At 40.6% G+C, this 23,307-nt stretch overlaps 2 protein-coding genes and 2 non-coding genes across 4 annotated transcripts in view; 3 read left to right on the forward strand and 1 right to left on the reverse strand.

The window, feature by feature from the left end:
* The window catches only part of sart3 (spliceosome associated factor 3, U4/U6 recycling protein), a 33,765-nt gene extending 32,744 nt beyond the window's left edge, over positions 1-1,021 (reverse strand). The window contains exon 1 of the mRNA XM_072587388.1: positions 579-1,021. Within this exon, the coding sequence (XP_072443489.1) occupies positions 579-722 (144 nt within the window). The 5' untranslated portion in view covers positions 723-1,021. The remainder of the gene's footprint in view (positions 1-578) is intronic.
* Positions 1,022-1,334: 313 nt separating this feature from the next.
* Positions 1,335-12,681, forward strand: iscua (iron-sulfur cluster assembly enzyme a). Its single transcript, XM_072587391.1, has 5 exons — positions 1,335-1,486; positions 4,239-4,352; positions 6,911-7,021; positions 8,310-8,388; positions 10,403-12,681. Exons 1-5 carry the CDS (start codon positions 1,403-1,405, stop codon positions 10,468-10,470), a joined length of 456 nt encoding a protein of 151 aa, XP_072443492.1. The 5' UTR covers positions 1,335-1,402; the 3' UTR covers positions 10,471-12,681.
* A 4,608-nt stretch (positions 12,682-17,289) lies between these two features.
* On the forward strand, positions 17,290-17,361 carry trnad-guc (transfer RNA aspartic acid (anticodon GUC)). The gene has a single exon. It is a non-coding gene; the product is annotated as a tRNA-Asp (tRNA).
* A 493-nt stretch (positions 17,362-17,854) lies between these two features.
* trnaa-ugc (transfer RNA alanine (anticodon UGC)) lies at positions 17,855-17,926 on the forward strand. The gene has a single exon. It is a non-coding gene; the product is annotated as a tRNA-Ala (tRNA).
* The last annotated feature ends 5,381 nt before the right edge of the window (positions 17,927-23,307 follow it).

The following is a 23,307-nucleotide window of genomic DNA, read 5'->3' on the forward strand; positions in this document are numbered from 1 at the left end:
CTAAATAAATAATGTGCATTGCAAATAGCCAGGTCCAAACATTGATCCCTGTGGTAACCCAATAGTCACTGACTGCCAGTGAGATTTAATGTGAGTCAAGGCACATGCTTCAAATCATTTTGATTTTATTGGTCATGACTTGATCATATGTACATAACTAGAAAATGGGCCATTCATTTAAGTCAGCATAAAGCTACTTTATTATTCCCTATCAGAAGACTATATTTTCTCTCTGTAAAAAAACTGACCAAGTGGCTTTCAAGTGACTCTTGAGGGGAGTTTGAGATGTTTGTTACACTTCATCAATCAACAAGAAGTGTTTTGTTTTGTGTCTTTCTGCAAGGTGAGCAGTTCAGGCGGGCAGAGAGTTTTGGGGCGAGGGTGCGGGGGATTGGGGCGAGGGGTCATGGTGAGGGGGACAGGGGTTTCAGTTGAGGGGGCAGGGAAGTGGAGGTGTCAGGGAGATTGGGGTGAGGGGACGGAGTGGACGGTGGGATTGGGGTGAGGGGGCAGGGGGAGGAGGTTGGGCTACAGTTTTAAATCCCGCGGGCTCTCTCCCGCCCGACATCACGTCGCACCTGCTCTTCCAACCGCTGAATTTCCGCCTCGTTTTCTTGCTCATCTTCTGAAGAGTCTTCCATTTCCTCCTCCGAGTCACCCCCACTTCCAACCTCCAATTCCTCGGCCTCACTCGACCGTCGCCTCCCGATAGTCGCCATCATGCGAAGCAGTGCGGGAAAGGCCAAATCGCCCGATCAAATGAAACATTCCACATCCCGAGAAACACAACTTCCTCTTGTAGAACAATTCTTTATTTTAAGCAAAGCTTCAAACTGAAGTGCAATCCCACACATTAAAGCGGGACTGTCTAAAACAGATATTTTCGGGTAAATATGGGATGATTGGGCGTAATATATACATCATAAACACGCGACTTGTGGGCTTTAATGAAACCGACGATTGAAGATGACGACAGCGGGGTATGATTGTCACCATCTTGGTAAGGGCATAATGCATCATGCCCTTACTGAGAGCGTCGACGTTTTGTTTACCACCTTGAGCACTTCTCCGCTGGCAACGCAACCGCGCAAGGAGGCGTGGCCAGCCTGCCCGACGTAAGTGGCGTAGCAGGTCTTTTAGGTCACATCGTGTGGGCGTGTTTATTCGGTGTGGCGCATGTTCTCCAGCATTTGCAGCCCTCACTGTCTCCTCCGACGCGCATGTTCAGTCGACAAATACAACGCAAGCAGGCTAGGGGGGGTGTGGCCAGTGCATGATGTAGCCATACGGTGGCGCGGCCAGTCATACGTAACAGCATGAGGCGGGTCCTCTGCTGGTGACGTCAGGCTGTGATGTAGTTGGGGGTGGGGAGGTGGTGTGACGCAGTCTGGTTTCGGTGACAATGGCCGCGGTTATGGTTCCGTGCTCTCTCTCGCGGCTTGTGCTGAGGGCTCGGGCACCACTTGTCGCCGCTTATCACAAGAAGGTAATCGGGCTTTGGGACTGGCAGGAGCGGGGTTTTGAGGGTCTACGCCTACTGATAGTGCGCCCCCCCCCCCCCCCGCGAGGTCCCTTGCTGCCGAAATCGGGGTGGGCCAGAGGAGTGATGCAAATATCTGGAGAGTAGATGAGGAGGCTGTTGGCCTGATATCAGCACCGCCTAGTGAAGCGGGTGACCTTACACATAGTGTTTGATTTGAGCGTTTCCAACATTTCTTAACAGTTTTTAACGACAGGAGAACGTTGTGGCTGCAGTAAGAGGGTGTGCGCAGGAGGGTGCAATGGTGCCTAACGAAGGAATGCTTCTTGAAGCAAAGTTAAATATCACACCACACCAGGCTATTTGCATAATAGCAGTGCCATTTAAGCTAATTGGGCCGGAATTGCATAATAGCCAACATACACTTTAAAAGTTTATCTTTTAGAAAGTGTCCCCAATACATCAATCATGTTATAGTGAATTTGCATTAACAAAACGTGTTATAGCAGAATGACCTGTGCAAGCAAACTGGTTAAAAACAATGACTGCAGATGCTGGAAACCAGATTCTGGATTAGTGGTGCTGGAAGAGCACAGCAGTTCAGGCAGTATCCAAGTAGCTTTGAAATTGATGTTTCGGGCAAAAGCCCTTCATTAGTATTTAGATCCTTGAATAGTGAGGAGGTCAAGTAATAGGCAATATGCAATCTGCAATTCTGTGGAAATGTGCCATAGAGGTGAGGAAGTGTCAGAAGTAAAGGAGATCAGGGTGTCTCTGAGGAACAGTAGTAGGGAAGAAAAAGTTGTTTGGTATTGTGGTTGGAGAAAAGGGGCATTTCAAAGGCAACCATCTCAATGGTTGAGTTGGAAAAGCTGGGAGGATGGAATGTAGTCCTTGTAGCGTAGTCAGGAATGTAATCAAGGTAACTGTCCGAGATGGTGGGTTTGTACTGGATATTGGTGGACACCTTGTCCCCAAAAATGGGAATAGAAGTCAAGGAAAAGAAAAAGTCAGCTGAACCTAGTAAAATGAAAGGAAGATAGGGATTGAGGTATTGCATGTTAATCATGAAGGGAAAGCAGTTAGGGCCAAAAAAGAAACAGTGGAATCAATGTAAAGTATCAGAAAACTAGTGTGTATGTATATAAGAAAGGTGAGCAAGAGGAAAATAGGAAGAAATATGTGGGACAGGGAGGGGACTGAAATGGTGGATCTGCTAAAGCAGCCCAGTTAGAATTTTTGGAAAGATGATGTCAGCATCGGCAGGGTTGGCAGATGATGAGATGGGAAGTGGTAATATGGATAGATCTTCAGAGAAGGTGTGGTCAGGGACAGTATTTGCGGGGGGGGGAGAGAAGCAGCCCGATGGTTAGCAATGAGGTCAAGGGCCAGATGGAAGCAGTTTACACTCCTCTTGCGTGATAGGAGGAGGAGAGGAAGTAGTAATTGAATTTATAAAGCGTTGTTTGCTACTCTGGGCATCACTGCTGTACAGCCAGTGAAGTACTTAGGGTGTAGGTTTGATATCCAGACGTTTCATTCCTTGGCTAGGTAACATCATCAGTGGTGACCTCCAAGTGAAGCGAAGCTGTTGTCTCTTGCTTTCTATTTATATGTTTGTCCTGGAAAACAGAGGAGAACCACCTATACAATGTATTCAAGAAGAACGGATACTCAAAAAATACAGTCTGCAGATTCCTCAAGAACAAACCATGACAAGCAGACCCACAGCCAGAAACCCTAACCACCTTACATCAAAGAAGTTTCAGAAATGACAGCCAGACTACTAAGACCCCTCGGAATCCTAGTAGCACACAAACCCACCAACACTCTCAGACAAAAACTAACAAACTTAAAAGACCCAGTACATCCCATGGACAAAACCAATGTCATCTACAAAATTCCATGCAAGGATTGCCAGAAACACTACGTAGGACCAACAGGAAGAAAGTCACCCACTAGGATACACGAACACCAGCTAGCCACAAAAAGACACGGTCCTCTTTCCCTCGTAGCCCTACACACAGATGAAAAAAACCACCATTTCAACTGGGACAACACATCTATCATGCGACAGGCTAAGCAAAGATATGCCAGAGAATTCCTCAAGGCCTGGCACTCCAACCACAATGCCATAAACAAACACACAGATCTAGATACCATCTATCAACCCCTCAGAAAACAAACAGGAAATGACATCACCACGAACCCCATCCAGGACAAACATAAATAGAAGGCAGGAGACACCAGCTTCGCTTCACTTGGATGTCGCCACTGATGATGTTACCTAGCCAGGTAATGAAACATCTGGATATCAAACCTACATCTCAGCGAGCAAACCTACACCCTAAACCTCAACCTGAGCAATAAACCTTCACAAACCTTGCACTGAAGTACTTTTAATGACTAGTCAATGTTATGATGTAGGCAATGCAGTACTGATTTGCATACTGTAAATCAAACTGCCACAGACAGCTATGTGGTCTTATGACCACATAATCTCTCTATGTTGATTGGACAGATTCAACTTTGGACACAATGTTGTGGAATGTTTTCCATCCACCTGATAGGGCAAACTGTACCTTCCCTTGCAAATGACAACAGTTCTGATAGCACGACATTCCATCAGTCCTGAACTGGACTTTAAACTTTATTTTTAATGCTCAAACTGTAACTTAAACACTCAGTTTCTCATTCAGAAGCTAGACATCTATTGAGTCATCATGACTTGCACTATTGGATTTCTTTAATCTTGCAGGTGGTGGACCACTATGAGAATCCCAGAAACGTTGGATCCTTGGATAAGAATGCAAAAAATGTTGGAACAGGCCTGGTTGGTGCACCAGCTTGTGGTGATGTCATGAAACTACAGGTACAGTTGTTTAATGCATGCAGTGATCAAAAGTTGGATAAGGACCCATTTAAACATAGCTTTGCCAATTAAACCAACATATGCACCCCTTTTTAAGAAGTTATTACTTAGTACAGTTAAAGGGGTGCATTTAATGCTCCAGTTGGTCAGCTTGCTTCTCAGTATGACAATTGTTGAAATAAAAGATATGGGTCAACGTTCAGTGAGCTCTTGGATGAGTGAGCTGTTCTCAGCTCAACAGTTGGCTCCAGTGCCACAGGGTTAGATGAACGAAAATTAGAGCTCAACTTTTGATCAGTGATCCAGCGATGAGGCTACATTTAAACACAGCAATTTCTTTAAACCTGTAAGCAATTTCTTTAAACCTGCCTATACAGCAATCCAAGCAATTGTGCAGTCAAATGAGGAGACATAGACAGAAAATTGAATAGCAATACCACACGAGAAACCATGCAGACGTTTAACAGGCCCTCAACTTAACAGGGTCTTCTTAGAAGTATTTCAGGGGGATGGCAGTTTTCCATGCTAACATCCAATAACAGCTTCAATTAATGGAAACTTGTGCTATTATCATAGGAGATATAAAATAAGTTTGTTGAATTATCAGTATCCTGGTTGCTTGGATCTGTAGCCAAATGGTGTGGGTAATTTGCTACTGGTATTTGTGGATTTTGCAGATTGACACTCGAGTTGTAGCTGCCAGGATATTTACAGGAGTGAGCACCAGAGTTCAGGGTTGTCCAGTGTTTTCATGTGAGCAAGTAGATTTTAATTCTTTTCTCATTCAAGAACCCAATGCATAATTTTCAAGAGGCGTGGTTTGGCACAGCACTCAACACCTTTTCAAAAAAAAAAGGAATCACTGTTTAAGCATAATTTAAACAAAAAAAACAAACAAGTCTATTTTTAAGTACCTAGGAGAAAGTAAGGACTGCAGATGCTGGAGATCAGAGCTGAGAAATGTGTTGCTGGAAAAGCACACCAGCTCAGGCAGCATCCAAGGAACAGGAGAATCGATGTTTCGGGCATAAGCCCTTCTTCAGGAAAGTACCACCAAGCAGCAGAAGGAAATAACTGAACCTGTGGCAGAGACAGACTAGGCCCCAATTCCTGATTGCCTCAAATGGAGGCAGATTTAAGAATTTCAGTTTAACTGAAACTGATCTTGTGTTTGTTTCTGCCACATATTGAGCTGATGTCAGTAGAATTCACGAAGCAGGGTTCGAAAGTGGGTTGCCTTTTAAGCTTGGTATTTCTTCCTCCCAGTCTTTGTGAGTAGGTGTTTGGCTGAAGGGAGAAGAAGCTTACGCATGTATGCAGTTCCCTCTTGAGGATTCTCATTGTATTTGCATATAGATGCAAGAGATACTTCCTCACTCATTTGCTAGTTCCCTCCCACCCTCTCTGCCCTGGCCTGTTTACTCCGCCTTCTCTGAGCCTTGCCCTAGGCCATTATACCACTGAGTTTGGAATTTGGAGATGCCTGTCAAATCGATAGGGCACATGTCCTTATTTTGCGCAGTCTTAGACTCTATCAGCCTGAACAAGTGTACACTATTGTGAGACTGTTCCTTGTAGCATCTGAAGCCTACTTTCCCATCTTGACTCCTGTGCTCTTTGAGAGTGCTAAGATCTCAGTAACAGCCAGAGAGTGTGCTACCAATGACAGTGATGGGGTTGAAGTGAGTGTGCTTGGGGCTAAGTGTGGAATGTATGTTGCCACAGTTTTGTGAATATAGAGAGAGCTTATGACTCATGGACGGACTATATATACATCTCCATAGTGAAATGAAAAAAGGTAACACTTGCCTTCACACTGGGGTGGCAGCTCGTTGCAAATCTGTCATTCCACTTCCCTGTGTTTTGAGCATTGTGTTCATGAGCCAAATAAATGTGAATGGAGGGTCACGTTCTGGCCCCATCGCCATGCCTTCAGAAAAGGGTATTGCTATAAAGTTAAATATTTTTCTACGTTTAGTGCTTCCGTATGATTCAGAAGGTTTGCTTTTCTGTAGTCAGAGTTACACTCGTAATAAACTACTGAGGACTGCAGATGCTGGAGTTCAGAGTCAAAAGTGTGGTGCTGGAAAAGCACAGCAGGTCAGGCAGCATCCAAGGAGCAGGAGAATCGACGTTTCAGGCATAAGCCCCCATTCATGTTTGTTAAAATATTCAATGAAAACAATCAGGCAGTGATTTCTTCGATAGCTTCAATTCTGTTTCATCTTGTTGATTGAACTGAAGTTCTCCAGTATTTTTAATAGATTAGCCATTTCCTAATTACGCTACGTTTAATATTTCAAACCAATTTTTCCTGAAAGACTGGGATCACATTGAGAACAAATGTTAACTCCCCTCTTTTGAGGATATGACCAGCCTGTTGCAGTCTCTGGAAACTGCATGTATGTGTGTGGCTGCTCTTTCTCTTCAGTCATCTGGAAGTCTCAGTTTGGATTCTGTTACAATTTTCTGCCTGGTAAATATTCAAATGATTTCAATTTTGTGATAAAGATTATAATTGTTAAAACTTTCTTGCATTTTGACTTTTTCTTCTATAGATTGAGGTGGATGAAAATGGGAAAATTATTGATGCGAGATTTAAAACGTTTGGCTGCGGATCAGCAATTGCATCCAGCTCACTGGCTACAGAGTGGGTGAAAGGGAAAACGGTAAGGATATTCATCTGAGGTAATTCCATGGAAATATACAGAAGGAACTGGAATAATCCATTTCAGTATTAAAATACTGATTAAAATTAAGTGCCAACCTTGATCAGTTGGTAACTACCCAAGAAATGACTATTTCTTGAACTTGTCTGAACAACATTAGCTTGACTAGTCTGTTGTATGCTTGGATTTTTGTAAAATGTGCTGGACACAAGATATTTCTTTCATGGCAGTAGTAACAAAAAAGCTTGTCAGTCATAGATGGCGATATGTGTTAGGTTCTACACACCAACTTCTGCAAACAGGTAAAGTTTTTTTTATTAAAGCTTGTACAAGCTGGGTGACCCCTCTGGTAGTCTCCATAGGTGTGTGAAGTCGATTCAGAAGAGAGACCCTGAACAAAGAAAACACATCCCTTTAATACAGGTCAGTTGGTAATGCTGACAGATACTCTGGCCACCATCTTCCCCCACCACCCCACCCCCACCACCCTAAAAATAGCCACCTGTTACCACAGGTACGTTAGAGGATGAGATCATCCTCTGAGATAATATAAATGCCCTAATCCTGGGGAATTGTTAAGCAGACTATTTCCTGATTCAGTGATTTCCCAAGACTATGTTGGTGTGGAATGTCCTAGCTTCAGAGCGGCTCTGCAAATTATTCTGGCTCCACTGCTTCCCTAGACCATGTAGGTGTGATATGCTTCCGTGTCGGATGATCATGCAAGCAAACCTGATTGGCTGGGGGATAGCCATGAATGTATGAATGGAAGGGGCTGAATGATAGTTTAATAGTAGGGGAGTAGTAGCAAATGACTGTGTAAATGGATTGGGCGTCATCCGTATTCCTGCATGAATGTCATCCCCATCCACTTCCAGAATGTTCAGTTAGTGCAGTTTAAGCCTTTAATGTCCAGAAAGGTAGTCCCATTTAATCTTTTGCCATTACATAAGAACAGGAATTGTTATTGGACCATTTAAAGATAAGCTGGTGCCAAAACTCAAAACTGGAAATAGAGGGAAGATGTTTGATTTGTATAGTGATAGCTTACAGATATACATTCAATTTGCTTTCATTTTTGTTTGTGGAAAACGTATTGTTTAATTCAGGTATGAGTGTGGTTCTTGCTTTGTACTAATGTACTGTTGGAATGTTCAATAAAGCCACATAATAAAATCTCATCAAAATATTACACCTGTTTATACTGCATCCTGTGAAAGTATTTTTTGTGCCTCAGCCTTCCATGTTTAGTTTGAAGAAAGAGTCATTGACAGTCATTCATTTGCAGGTCGATGAAGCTTTGACGATTAAGAACACGGACATTGCTAAGGAGCTATGTCTCCCTCCAGTCAAACTGCACTGTTCAAGTAAGTTTGGGCCTATTTTATGGATATGCAGGTGCAACTCATTAACTTGATAACATTAATGGCTTGAATTTGAGATTCCTGAGTAGGGCAACTTGACTTGAAGTTTCTGTCACTAGTCGTAGAACAGAGGATGTTTAACGGAAATCTGAACATAATGTTTTCATACTTAGTGTCTCTCTCTTTATCCTTTCTCCTTTAGCTCAATGTCATTTTTTTTCTTAATTGTACTAAGCGGCTTGAAACCTTTTTTTTTACATTTAAAATGACTGTATAAGGTGGATAGTGACAGTATTAGGCAAAATGTGTTTTACTATTTTTTTTCAGTATTTTTAAATGACTGTTTCAGAAACCATGAAGACATGGTAGCATGAGGGGAGTTGGAAAATTTGGAAGGTAGTTTTGATCGTTAACATATTGTGCTTCGGAAAGTCTGGTGCATCCACAAGTTGATGCCTTGCATCTAGACAAACATCAGAGCAATCATGGAGATGTGATAATTCAATCCCAAGCCAGATGATTTATGAAATTGAGACTTTTTGTGATGCATTAATTGACAATGCAGTATGAGATGTCATTGTACACTAGTAGTTATCATTTCTGTGAAACGCATGTAACATTAGACTAAATTAATGAGAAACAGCCTCTTAAAGGAGCACAGTTTCCCTTTTTTGTTAAATTTAATCAAAGTGCTCAATTAGACATGATATTTGCCTGAATCTTAAAAATGTAATTGGCATTGTCATTAACAGCAGGGAGATGAGACAGAATATCCTTGGGCTATACCTGGAAGCTATTGATATAAGCAGAAGATGTTGCAAGAATAGAGTTTTTTCAATGAAAACAGCATTGAAACATTTCAGCATTCAAGAAGCAATAATGCAAACAGAGGGATGTTATTAAACCACCTAGAAGCTACTCTTTGCAACATTAGCAAATGAGTGTTTAATTTACCACCTTGATGTATCACTATTTGAGAGGGATTAATGCACTTAAAGTTGGCAGAAAGCTTCTCAAACACATTTATGAAGGTGATTTGTATCTTTTTAAAAAAAAAGTTTGTTTTAGCAAATGCTTAAATTACAAGATGTCGGTCAAGTTTGCGTATCCTGTTTTATGATTCTTTTTGCAGCCACACTCTGCAGACTTAATTTGATTTTAAATGGAGCACATGTGCTTCTGATTTAGAAGTCTGTAGATTTAAGGACCAGTCCAGGACTTTGCATGTTCTCGTCTGTCCTTTCAGTGCAGTTAGTTTCCTTTCTCATCTATTTTAAGGTTGCTTAATTGTTACAGAGGATCTAGGTATCCAAGTATAGGAATCGGTTAGTCTGCAGATACAAGTGATGAGACAGGCAAATGGAATGTTGGTCTTAATGCAAAGGAAGTGGAATGTAAAAATTGGCAAGTTTTACTGCAGTTGAACAAGACTTTGTTGATATCACATCTGGAGTTGTATGTTTGGTACCAGTTTTAATTAAAATTACTGTTGGGCATGCTTCAGAAGTCTTTTTTTATGTAGAAAGATTGGGCCTGTACACATTAAAGTTATAAGAATGATAAGTAACCTTCTTCAAATGTAAAGTCTCCTCAGGACATTCTAAGTTTGGATATTTAGAGTTTGCCTCCTGATGTGGGGAGACTAGAATCAACATAAGAATAAGAAAAATTTGAAAATTGTTATTCTGTGGAATTCACTCCCTAGAAAGCAGTGGAAGTTGTCATTTCAGTTGTTCAAGGCTGAGTTAGAGTTTTGATCCACAAGGGAGCTATTGTGGCAATTTTGGGAGATTGGTGGAGCAATAGTCTGGATTTGATTTGACTGAGTCACTGGCTGAGATCTGACCTTTCTACATTTATATAACCTGTACAGTTCGGAGTCTGTTTTCCTTCACGAAAGCTGCATTGGAATTGGCTCAAAGGAGGTTCAATTGAGGGGAAATGTCCTTTTCTTTCTTGGATTTGAATAAGCAAATGTGCAGTTAATTTTAATAATGTAATTGCTCTTTTGTTTCAGTGCTTGCTGAAGATGCAATCAAAGCTGCTCTGGCTGACTACAGAGTGAAACAAGAAAAGAAAAAGTGAGACTACAAACTTTACACAACAATGCTTCAACAACTAAGTGATAACTTTTGCAATGATCCCTTTGTGTAAAAGAACTTCAAATAATTTATCTGCTCAATTGTTACATTGTAAGAAAAACAGTAGCTAAATGTCAGTTTATTAAATGGACTCTTGATGTGTGATTCCATTTGTGCCTTGTATTTGAGTTAGACAATTATTTTGGAAAAGTTCAGTTTCTTGAAGTATTAATAATATTGTTGAGAATGTAAATAACTTGATTTAGCTGAGATGGGCTTGATTATAATATTTGTACTTAGAAAAATATAAACATAAGTAATTAGTTTCTTATCAGTCTTTGTGTTTGAATTTCATCAAGAATTAAGACTTTGCTACACCTGTTAATCTGTTTCGCAATTCAACAGCTATGGGTTTAAATCCTGCAGCTATTCATTTCTGCTGGCTGAGGTTACTCAAGTGCTACTTGTATTTTTGTGCATCTAAAATGAGAACAGCAACAGAAGCAAAACTGTTATTTCATCTCTACCTGCACAGTGCACCTTCCAGAATGACATTGTGTCATATATTTAATTATTCAACATGATAACAGATGATGAATCCTGTCATTTCACTTATATATTGCCAAAGAACTACTCAAAGATTAATTACATAATTAAATTTTGCTTTATAATTTCACTCCTGTAGTACAAGTTGTCTGAATTCTTATTACATTTTAAGTTGCAGTAATTCTGAACTAAGTCACTGAAAGACCGTGAAATGTCTAATCAGTAATCTAAGCATACACATCCTGATAACTTATTTAGTTTCAAATTACAATGGCACCATTTAAGGAAATACTATTACATCTGTCATGAATGTTCCATTATTTAATGTAATTTTTAAAGTAATTTCCCATGTTTTTAAATGTAATCATTTGTCCCAATTCGGATTAATCTATTTTTAAGAAATTGTCTTGGTACACAACTGATTTTCAAAAGCAGGCATGTAACTTTTAACTTTGAAACCAATTATGTTTTAAATCAAAGTTACTTCATTAGCTTTAAAATTCCCTTTGCAGCCATAAGCTGCAGCTACTGAAAATAATGGGATAGACACACTAAAGCTGGGCATGCATGTCTCTAGTTTGCCTGAATCTCAATTTATTTTCAAGCTACAATGATTAGTCCAGCTATTTGCTGTAGATTAGATGTCAAGTGGTTGCCCGTTCATTTCTGGAATAGAGGTAGGTTACTTTGAGGGACCAACTCTCAAATAGGAAAAGAGGTATCTGTAATGTAGGAGGGAGGATGTTGAGAAGGTGTATGTAGTTTTATTGCCTAGCTTACAGATGAATGAGAAACAAAGTTTGAAAGATAAAATGGTCGTGCGAAGTCACTCATTCCATCTGGAAGGTTTTCATATTCTATCAGTACTGATCATCACCAGGAGGTTGCTTTTTAAAACTAAAAAAATCATGTGAGCCTACCATCAGAATGTATGGCATATTTATTTGTGGTATCTGAGCTTATAAAAGGGATTACAACTTGCATAATATTTGGTGAATTAAAGCAACTTAACAGGCCTCATTTCTCCGGTTTCCTGTTTGCCAACTGAAGGCATGTGAATAATATCAAATTTAGGTCATAAATGTCTTTGTGCAAATAGGTAATAGTCAATATGGACACAGCTGAATGCAACGCAAACTTGATACTGGAAGGTAGAGTATCTGAAGAAAAGCTATGGAATTTTAATGGTGGCAATCAGTAATTCTAGTCTTGCGGTAAGTTCTCAATGCAAGGCAAACTGATGGTACAGTTTTGAATGTAACTTTTCTCTTAAACTACAAGACAATTGACAAGACCTAATGCTTGAATTCTTAAAGTGCAAGTAATGTTTGACTAATTGATATCATTCCTGAAGAAGGGCTCATGCCCGAAACGTCGATTCTCCTGCTCCTTGGATGCTGCCTGACCTGCGCTTTTCCAGCAACACATTTTCAGCTCTGATCTCCAGCATCTGCAGTCCTCACTTTCTCCTAATTGATATCATTGTTTTGTAAAGTTACAACTGATATAAATTGCATGAAAAACTAAGGTCCTTATTTAGCTGATAAACCTTTGTCGTGCAATTTATACTTTGACAGACTTTAATGGTATTCTGTGTAAATGTTTCTTTGTTTTGGGAAGGAATGAGCTTCCTGGTTACAAATAATAAAATTCTCCATTTTTGATGATCTTTAGGCTTCTAATTCATGATTTTTATTGAATTCAAGTTTCTTTACGGCAGGATTTTAACCCAGATCCCCAGGCCATTAGCTGGACCTTTGGGTTACTCGTCCAGTGCCAGTATCACTAAACCACTATCTTCCTTTTGAAAATACCAACAATTGCATACCTCAAACCTAAGCTTATCCATGACCCTATCTTCTTCCAAACTCTTTGATGCTGTTGACAACTTTGAAAGAGATGCATTGTTACATCTCAAACATGGTGTCTAGCCCAGGATACAGTCTTTGTAAAAGTGCAGCATTCACATTCAGGAAAAGCTTAAACTGGATTTGGACTCCTGATTCAAAATAGCATTAGCAGGAAAGTCATGAAACACAGATTTGTACTGTTTCAGCAAGTGTTTTTCAAGCAAGATGATATGTACATTTAAATTACCTAAATGCTGCACTAGAGATGCCCACATGAGATTCCTATCCTGAAAGTGTTTAATCTCCAATTCTCAGGTGATAGCAAGGAAATATAATCTTGTTTTCAACAGAAACAAATATCAAATCAATATAAGCCAATCAGTTCTGTGATTTAGTCTACTCTTAGATTTGATCCTATCAAAATAGAAGTTAAACAGAAGATATCTGCATGTAAGATAAAGGTATCTTGGTTTCTTTTAACATTTTATCCCCATATGTCTCAAATTTTGCAGCTAAAACATTTCCTGTTTGTGATCACCACAAAAATTCCATCTGTATGATAAAAAGGGTCACCAACATATTTTTCTGTCTCTCAAAATGCTCTCAAGTGTGCATTTCAGTGTCCACAATTTGGATATCTTAGTGGTCAGCTACTGAATGTAGTCACACAAGGCTGTCAATGTATTTTTAATAAAGGAACATAAATTTATTATAGAAAAGGAAAAAAAAGTATTCTATTTGTGTATGGCTTTATAATATATGCAATTATACAGCCTGGAAACTTCCAAAATTCTCGGTCTTGCTGGTATGAATCTGAGCTTCTGAACATTGTGGCTGCTGACCATCTGTTTCTCTGTAGATCATAAAATTTAACTTAGTAATATTTCATTAAGTACTTCCCAGGTAGTTTGCATTAAATTATAAGCTCTGTTGGAATTGATGTTTGAACTCACTGTTTAAAAAATAATTTCTGACATCTTTTAAAAAAAAATCAAGACCCCTTCACAAATCAAAATAAAAACTTGTCTGCATCTACATTAGAGCTCCAAATTAGTGAAATATATTATAAACCTTATTCGCATTTTGTGAGTGTTCATCATGAGTGCAGGTTTGTTCAGCAGTACTCAATTACTATTTTACCAATGACTAAATCCATGATCATCAAAAGTAAAGTGATATGCTAAGATTTTCAGATAGCTGTGATAAATCTATGTACTAAAGTTCTAGGTACCTGTTTACTTGACCAACAGCTTCAGGTTTGGAAGAAGGTTTCACGTAGAAAATGGCACAAGAACATGATTACCAAGTCACCCCAACTTGAACCAGGATAACTAGCTTATGAGTTTAAGATCTTGATGTGAATAGATGGAAGGATTCTCCATCACCATGTCCAGCCCACATCATATGGCATTGTAATATATAAAGACCAAGAAAATAGATAACATATTCCAACTGATTTGGAGATGCCAGTGTTGGACTGGGGTGTACAAAGTTAAAAATCACACAACACCAGGTTATAGTCCAACAGGTTTAATTGGAAGCACTAGCTTTCGGAGCGACACTCCTTCAGGTGGTTGTGGAGGACACAATTTTAAGGCACAGAATTTATAGCAAAAATTTACAGTGTCATGTAACTGAACATTGACAAATGCCTTGATTGTCTGTTGAGTCTTTCATCTGTTCGAATACCATGATAGTTTCACTTCTTTCATGTGTAAATCACAAAACATTTTTTTAAAAGTTGTAAGGATGCCCTGAGGCATGGTACATTGGGGAAACCGAGCAAAGGCTACGACAATGGATGAATGGGCACTGCACAACAATCAACAGACAGGAGGGTTCCCTCCCAGTTGGGGAACACTTCAGCGGTCCAGGACATTCAAACTCGGACCTTCTGGTGACCATCCTCCAAGGCGGACTTCGGGACAGGCAGCAGCGAAAAGTGGCCGAGCAAAGGCTGATAGCTAAGTTCCATACCCATAGGGAGGGCCTCAACCAGAACCTTGGGTTTATGTCACACTGCAGGTGACCATTGCACTATAAACACACACACACATATACACACAGACATACATATACACAGACACTCACCCACACCCTTACAGACACACATACTCACACATGCATCCTCTCAGAGACTTAGACCACTCTACACTCACGCACACACATATACACTCTCTCTCACAGACATGCACAACCCCCCACCCAGACACACACACTCCCACACTCACACATGCACCCCCTCACAGACTTAAGACACTCTACACTCACATACACACACATATGCACTCTCTCTCACACTCACAACCCCCCCAAACCCCCCCCAGACAGAGAGACACAAACACACACAAAGACCCACATGCACACATATACATATATTTTGTGGGGTGAATTTGTACTTGCAGAATTACATTGTACTTTGTTCAAAAATTGCATGAATTTATGTAAAACTCGGCTATCTCACTTTTTAGATTAGAATCAATCTAAACATCATGGCATTGACAGAGACCACAGGGGGCTAACACCTTCAACATATTGTCTAGCTATCACCAATTGTTACAGTTAACCTGAATGCAACTTATAAAAAAAAGTTTTGTGATTTACACATGAAAGAAGTGAAACTATCATGGTATTCGAACAGATGAAAGATTCAACAATCAACGTATTTTTCAATGTATAATTTCAGTTACATCACACTGTAAATTCTTGCTATAAATTCTGTGCCTTACAATTGTGTACTTCACAACCACCTGATGAAGGAGCAGCGCCCCGAAAGCTAGTTTGTTTCCAATTAAACCTGTTGGCCTATAACCTGGTGTTGTGCGATTTTTAACTATATTCCAACTATGTATCATCAACCGCTCATTACCCTGTCAAGCCCTTTCAGAATCTCGTATATTTCAATAATATCATTCCTCATTCTTCTAATTAATAAAAGCATGACCTGTTTAGTTAGTTTGATAAGTCAGCCCCTTCATCCCAGAGATCAGCCTAGGGAATCTCTTTTGGACTGCCTCCAATGCCAATATGTTTTTTCTTAAATACAGGGTCCAGAACTGTACACAGTACTCCAGGTGGAGTCCCAACAACCCTTGTACAGTTGTAACAACTTCCCTATTTTTAAATTTAAGTGAATTTACTCCTTCAGTATTCGTACATTAGAATTGATCTTTTTCTGCACCTTCTCTGCAGCTCCAACACTATATTCTGCATTCTGTTTTATTACCTTGATGTACTGACGTGAGGTATGATTTGTCTGGTTAGCACTAAATCAATACTTTTAATGATATCTCAGTATGTATGACAATAATAAATCTAATCAAATCAGCATCACCGGATCAAAATCCTGGAACTTCCTCCCTCACAACACTATGGATCTACCGACAGCAAAAGGACTGCAATGGTTCATGAGATAGCTCACCTTCTCAAGGGGCAATAAGGGAAGGGCAATAAATGCTGGCCCGGCCAGTGAAACCCATATCCCATAATTTAATTTTTAAAATTCCAACCTCCAGACAAATCTCTTTGCCTTCCTAATTATTTGTTGCTGCTGTATGCTAACTTCTTGTGTCCCTGCACCTAAATCCTTCTACGTTGCATCTTTTTGGAGTGTCTCATTTAAATTAAAAATCTGCTTTTCGATTCCTTTTTCTCACACTTTGCTTTTAAGACCTCACACTTCCCGACATTAAATTTCATTTGCCGCATTTCTACCCACTCACTCAATCTATCTGTATCCCCTTGCAGATTTCTTATATCGTCATCACAACATGCCCTCCCATTTATTTTTGTATCATCAGCAAATAGGGAAAAAATAGACTGCATCCTCCTGCTTGGCATTAATTCCTAATAACGTAAGACTAATGCAGAAAGAATAATGGACCTCGCAATGCAGCCAGCTTCCACAGTAATGCCGAATCACTGCTAGATTCATCATTTATTGTTTACAACAAACTGGACAGAAGCAAATAATGTTATATTATGGCATATATTCATCATCCTCTGCGTTCAACAGCAAATATGGTTTTTCAAAGATAATTTGATCCAGAAGGATTATATGCTGGAATTCTGACAGATTGCATGCTTGGAAACATCTGCATCACAATCTGTCAAATATTGCTTTGGAAGTAAATTAATATGGTTAAATGTGCTTTGGAAGTAAATTAATATGGTTAAATATGCTTTGGAAGTAAATTAATATGGTTTGAGCATCAGCAACTTTCCTACATCCATGGATAGGTTTGAGAGATGAACTTGGTAGCTAACTGATATAAACAGCTGAACAATGGCAAATGAATTTTAATCTTCCTGACAACTGCGTCACCCTCCAAGCTCGGTCATTATATATCGCCTATTCTCTATTTTTACTGTTTGTAAGTATGTCTGACTGTCACAGGGCAGCTTACATGCGGTATTAGTATATCCAATCCTCGTTAGTATAGTGGTTAGTATCCCCGCCTGTCACGCGGGAGACCGGGGTTCAATTCCCCGACGGGGAGGAGTTCTTTATTAATCTTTTTTTCCGCCTTCTTTCTTCTTATTTTCTAACATTCCTTCTTTTGCTTGGAACTGCCAGCATATAAATTAACTCACAGTATCCCCCCGTTCGTTGTTGAGCCCAAATGTTGATCTTATTGGAGGTCATTGACCTCGCCTTTATTCACTCATAGGGGCAGTGCTCACTCACATCGATTGGGAGGAAAAGACAGAAAACATTTTCATGCCCCTGCCCCCAACCTCCGATTTAAATTTCGCTCATTGGGAAGGGAGGAGGATTGTTTTTCATTTGATGGGCTCAAAGGCAATGCGCAGTCAGTCTTTGGTTCCGGGAATGTAACAATAATGTATTCAGTTGGTGGTGGGCAGAATTGCTACAGCCATGTCTCGAGCCACAGTGTAACAAACATGACCAAGATCAGAGACAATAGAAACAAGGCGTTCCACACAATGTCAGGAATGTAATGGAGTATTAGAGAGACTTCAGCCACTGTAGGGGATGTAGCTCAGTGGTAGAGCGCATGCTTTGCATGTATGAGGCCCCGGGTTCAATCCCCGGCATCTCCACAGGTAACCTTTTCTCAGTTCTTCATTTTCGTCATGAAAGATCAGAGATCTTTTGCGCGTTGCCCACTTCAACAACAATTGCACAAACTTTTGAAGTGGTTTCGTTTTATCGAAAACATGAAAATTTGATGTTTTAAATGCTGGGAAGTTGAAAAAGATATATCAAACACATTGAAATCCTAACTGCTCAAGAGGAGTGTCTTAAAGTGTTCGAATCTATTTATTAAAAAAATCTACATTTGCATCACCGTTCAACTAAAGGCTGCACATGCTGGAAATCTGAAAAAAATATTGACATAACATTGATTCGTTTTTTGTTTATAGATGACTGCTGAATCCGTTCCTGCAACTCAATGACACCATTTATATCAGTCTTGAATGTATTAACATCCCATTCTCTATAGCCCTCTGTGGTAAAGATTTCCACAGATTCATTACCAATGCAGTGAAACAATTCCTCCTCATCTATTTTAAATGTGCAATACTTATTCTGAGATTATGCCTTCTGCTCCTAGACTCTCCCACAACCGGCAACAATCTATCTGCATCCACCCTGAAAAGTGCCTAAGAAAATCAAACGCTTCAATAAGATCACCTCTAATTCTTGGAAATGCCAATAAGTATAGGGCATGGGAGGGACAAACTGTAATCAGAGAATTGGACATAGTGGAGGCCATAAGGGGAGGGACTGAAAATCATATTTAGGATGCAGGAGATTTAGATTTAGATTTTATTGTCATGTGTAGTTAAGAAGTATAGATGATGTACAGTGAAAAGTGTATAATATCGCCTCACATGGCACCATCTGAGATGCACAAGTACATGAGTACAAAAAACTTAGATACAAAGTAGAAAGGGAAATAAAGTTTAAAAATTAAGCATTACCTTCAAATAATAAGTAATAAAAAAGAAATAAAGTGTTAATTAATATTAAAGCCCTTCTTAAAATAAACTAGAAAAATAAAGGAATTATAGACGTTTCGCAGTACTTGACGAGTCCTCCATTTATCTTGCTCTCTGGGAAACCTCAGCTGCCTGTTCTCGATGACGATGACGATGCCAGGGGACCTCCCTCACTGCTTACTCTTCCCGCGTTGGGCCGCAATGTCATTGCTGCAGCTGCCTCCAGAACATGACCAGGCAGGTCACATTCGCATGCCGACACACCACCACAACTGGACCGAGCGAACACCAAGGGCCACCAGGAGAGCGGGTGGAGGCATCAGCACAACAGGCTGAGAAGCCGGGCCGAGACACTGTCATGGGCCAGGCTGGGCCAAGAGGATGAGCTGAAAATGTGTTGCCGGAAAAGCGCAGCAGGTCAGGCAGCATCCAAGGAGCAGGAGAATCGAGCAGGCATCAGCCCTTCTTCAGGAATTCTCCTGCTCCTTGGATGCTGCCTGACCTGCTGCGCTTTTCCAGCAACACATTTTCAGCTCTGATCTCCAGCATCTGCAGTCCTCACTTTCTCCTGGGCCAAGAGGATGCCTTACCAAGTCCGCCGTGAGGCTAGGAGTGAAGAAAGGAAACACCAAGAGAGAGAAAAAAAGTACAGAGAAAAGAGGGAGTATGAAATGAGAAAGAAACGGATGGCAATCGGTCACATAGGAAACATTATTGAAAAGAGTCCCAGAACACACAATGAGGTTACCGGCCCCATTAGCTTAATGTTAAGAAAATAACATTTAAGGGATCAACATTAAATGAGAGGTTCATCAATATGTTTATCCAATTCCTTTTTCAAAGCCATAATTGAATCTGCTCCCATCAGGCTGTCAGGTGGTGGATTTCAGATTCTAATCACTTGCTGAGTAAAGGCTTTGCGTTGTCACCACTGGTTCTTTCGCCTTTCATTTTTAAACATCGCCCTTGTTCTCAAAACTTCTCCAATGGGAACAGTTTCCTTCTACTTATTTTATGTAGGCCCCTCATGATTTTACACAGATCTGTGAATAGGAAACAAATGTTTGTTTCTTACCTAGTTTGTTTTTGTCATTTGTGTGTCTGACATGAACACAGACCTAACAAGCACCAATGGCCAAGAAATCTCCAAGGTCTTAATTTGCTGCAAGTGATTGCACAAAGGGGTCTGCTTTTAGGTACCACACTGAAAAGCAGTTGAATTTATGGGAACTTCCACTCTCATGCTGCTAGTCTTACAACAAAAACCTTTGAAAAATGTGCACCTCGTTAAATGTAACTGCATACCAACTTCATAAATACAGCTAAACTATACAGTCAAAAGCTAATTTTGTATTTGCAAATGGTTACAATTCACTTTTATGATTTTTTTTATAAAAAGGAAAGGGGCATCTTAAAATTCATTCACAGCATGTGGGTGCCCTGACTGCTTGTATTTAATATCCGTTTCTAGCTGCCCTTGTGAAGGTGCTGGTGAGAAAGTCTCTAGCCTTAAAACTTGTCCTTAAACATTTAGACTAAAATGTAATGTTGAATTATAGAACACATTTGCTGCACACTAGAAAATAGACAGGCAGAGAGGGTCGGGCCACAAAGGGGGAATCCAAGTTATGGAGAAGATAAAGATATCTGTTCTCACCAAGTGATAACAGGATGCTCTCAGACAATTAAGAACACTTGCCCTAACATCAGTGAATCTGTGTAAACAGGACACCGAATGATAACATTCACAGCCATTCCCTTGTGAAATTAATAACAGTGCAAAAGTAAGTACTGCAGATACTGGAGATCAGTCAAGATTAGGGTGGTGCTGGTACAGCACAGCAGGTCAGGCAGCATCCAAGGAGCAGGAAAATCGACGTTTCAGGCAAAAGCCCTTCATCAGGAATGAGGTTATGGAGAGATAAGTGAGAGGGGTGGGGCTGGGGGAAAGTAGCTGAGAGTGCAATAGGTGGGTGGAGGTGGGGGTGACGGTGATTGGTTGGAGAGGAGGGTGGAGCAGATAGGTGGGAAGGAAGATTGACAGGTGGGACAGGTCATGAGGACAGTGCTGAGCTGGAAGGTTAGAACTGGGGTAAGGTGGAGGGAGGGGAAATGAGGAAACTGGTAAAGTCTACATTGATGCCATGGGGTTGAAGGGTGCTGGGGCGGAGGATCAGGTGTTCTTCCTCCAGGTGTCAGTTGTAAGAGAGTGGAAATGGAGGAGGCCCAGGATCTGCATGTCCTCGGCAGATTGAGAGAGTGAGTTGCAATGTTCGGCCATGGGGTGGCGGGGTTGATTGATGCGGGTGTCCCAAAGATGTTCTCTGAAGCGCTCTGCGTGTAGTCGTTCCATCTCCCCATTGTAGAGGAGACCGCATCGGGAGCAATGGATACAGTAAATTTATCTGTTTACTGTATTTATACAGTACAATTTTGTATAAAGGAAGCCTGTTTGAGTCGGTAGGACAGAGTAGCCTACTAGGGGCCTTAAAGGAAGAACGATATCCTCCACTCCTGGGTTTTTAGAACCTAGTTAGTTTAGCTTAGAGATATCAGTGTTATGTTGTAGCAGTGATGCTATTGGTAAATAAAAGGGATGACTAAATTTAAACTAAACTGTCTGCAAGAGGTTTTTATTCCAGACTACCAAAGAATACGATCTCTGGGACGAACCAAGAGAGGCTTACAGCTTGAGTCCACAAGAGATTCCCTGAGCTGTCTTAAATCTATACTTTAACAGTGGTAAGCTGCCTTCTTGAACCGCTGCAGTGCACGTGCTACAGGCAGACTGACAATACTCTAACTTATTTTAAAAGTTTGTTCATCTTTATTTTAGCTTCAATTCTGTCATTCTTTCACGACTCAAAGTTAAAGAGAAGGACCTGCAGTGATTTTAACTTTCTGGCTTGCTGTATGCGAATACTTGAATGTTATACACGGATTACCCTTCTTACTGACACTACTGCATCTCGATGCCTGGAAATTTCAATGGCTTAGCAAGAGTTAAACCAATGCGGTACCGTTATTTTGAAAAATGGTAAGGAAAAGTCAGGGAACTATATGCCAGTGAGCCTGACATTGATGGTGGGTAAATTATTGGAGGGAATTCTGAGGGACTGAATTAACATGTATTTGGAAAGGCAAGGACCCATTAAGAATAGTCACCATTGCTCTGTGCGTAGGAAATCATGTCCCACCAACTTGATTTTTTTGAAGAAATGACAAAGAAGATTAATAAAGGCAGAGTGGTGGACACCATCTAAATGGACTTCAGGAAGGCGCTTGACAAGGTTCCTCAAGGTAGACCGATTAGCAAGGTTACATCACATGGAATCCCAGGGCAGCTAGGCACTTGGATACAAGATTGGCTTGAAGGTAGGAGACAGAGGGCTGTGGTGGAAGGCTGTTTTTCAGACTGGTGACTAATGGTGAGCCACAAGATTGGTGCTGGGTCCACTACATTTTGTTATTTATATAAATAACTTGGGATTTGAATGTAGGAGGAATAGTGAGTGAGTTTGCGGATGACACCAAAATTAATACTGTAATGGAAAGTGATGGCTATCTCAGCGTACAACAGGACCTCGATCAGATGGGCTGATGAGTGGCAGATGGAGTTTAATTTAGATGTATGAGGTGTTGCACTTTGGTAAGGGAAATGGGCGGGGGAGGACTTATACACTTAATGATCGGGCCTTAGGGAGTGTTGCTGAGCAAAGTGACCTGGGCGCGCAGGTTTATAACTCCTTGAAGGTAGAGTCGCAGGTAGACAGGGTGGTGAAGATGACGTTTGATACATTTCTCTTTTTTGGTTAGAGCATTGAGTATGGGGATTGGGAATGTCATGTTGTTGCTGTACAGAACATTGATTATGCCATTTTTGGAATAATGTGTGCAATTCTGGTCTCCCTGCTATCGGAAAGATGTTGTTAAACCTGAAAGGGTGCAGAAAAGATTTACAAGGATGTTGCCAGCACTTGAGGGTTTGACCTATAGGGAGAGGTGGAATACCTGGAGTGTTGGAGGCTGAGGAGTGACCTTCTAGAGATTTATAAGGTCATGAAGCACATGAATAGTGCGAATATCCGAGGTATTTTTTCCAGGTTAGGTGAGTCCAAAACTAGACAGCACAGGTTTAAAGTGAGAGGGGAAAGATTTAAAAGGCACCTAAAGGGCAACTTCTTCAGCAGAGGATGGAGCGCGTATGGAATGAGCTGCCAGAGGAGGTGGTGGAGACTGGTACAATTACAACATTTAAAAGGCATCTGGACGGGTACATGAATAGGAAAGGTTTAGAAGGATATGGGCCAAATGCTGGCAAATGGGACTAGATTAATTTAGGATATCTGGTCGAATGGATGAGTTGGTCCGAAGGTCTGTTTCTGTGCTGTACATCTCTATGACTCTACCGCTGAACAAGGGGATAAACATTAGAGATTTGTGGGCAATTTTCTTTGAGGTCAGCATGAGGATACATG

The sequence above is a fragment of the Chiloscyllium punctatum genome, chromosome 17 (assembly GCF_047496795.1).
Source record: "Chiloscyllium punctatum isolate Juve2018m chromosome 17, sChiPun1.3, whole genome shotgun sequence".
Taxonomy (NCBI): domain Eukaryota; kingdom Metazoa; phylum Chordata; class Chondrichthyes; order Orectolobiformes; family Hemiscylliidae; genus Chiloscyllium; species Chiloscyllium punctatum.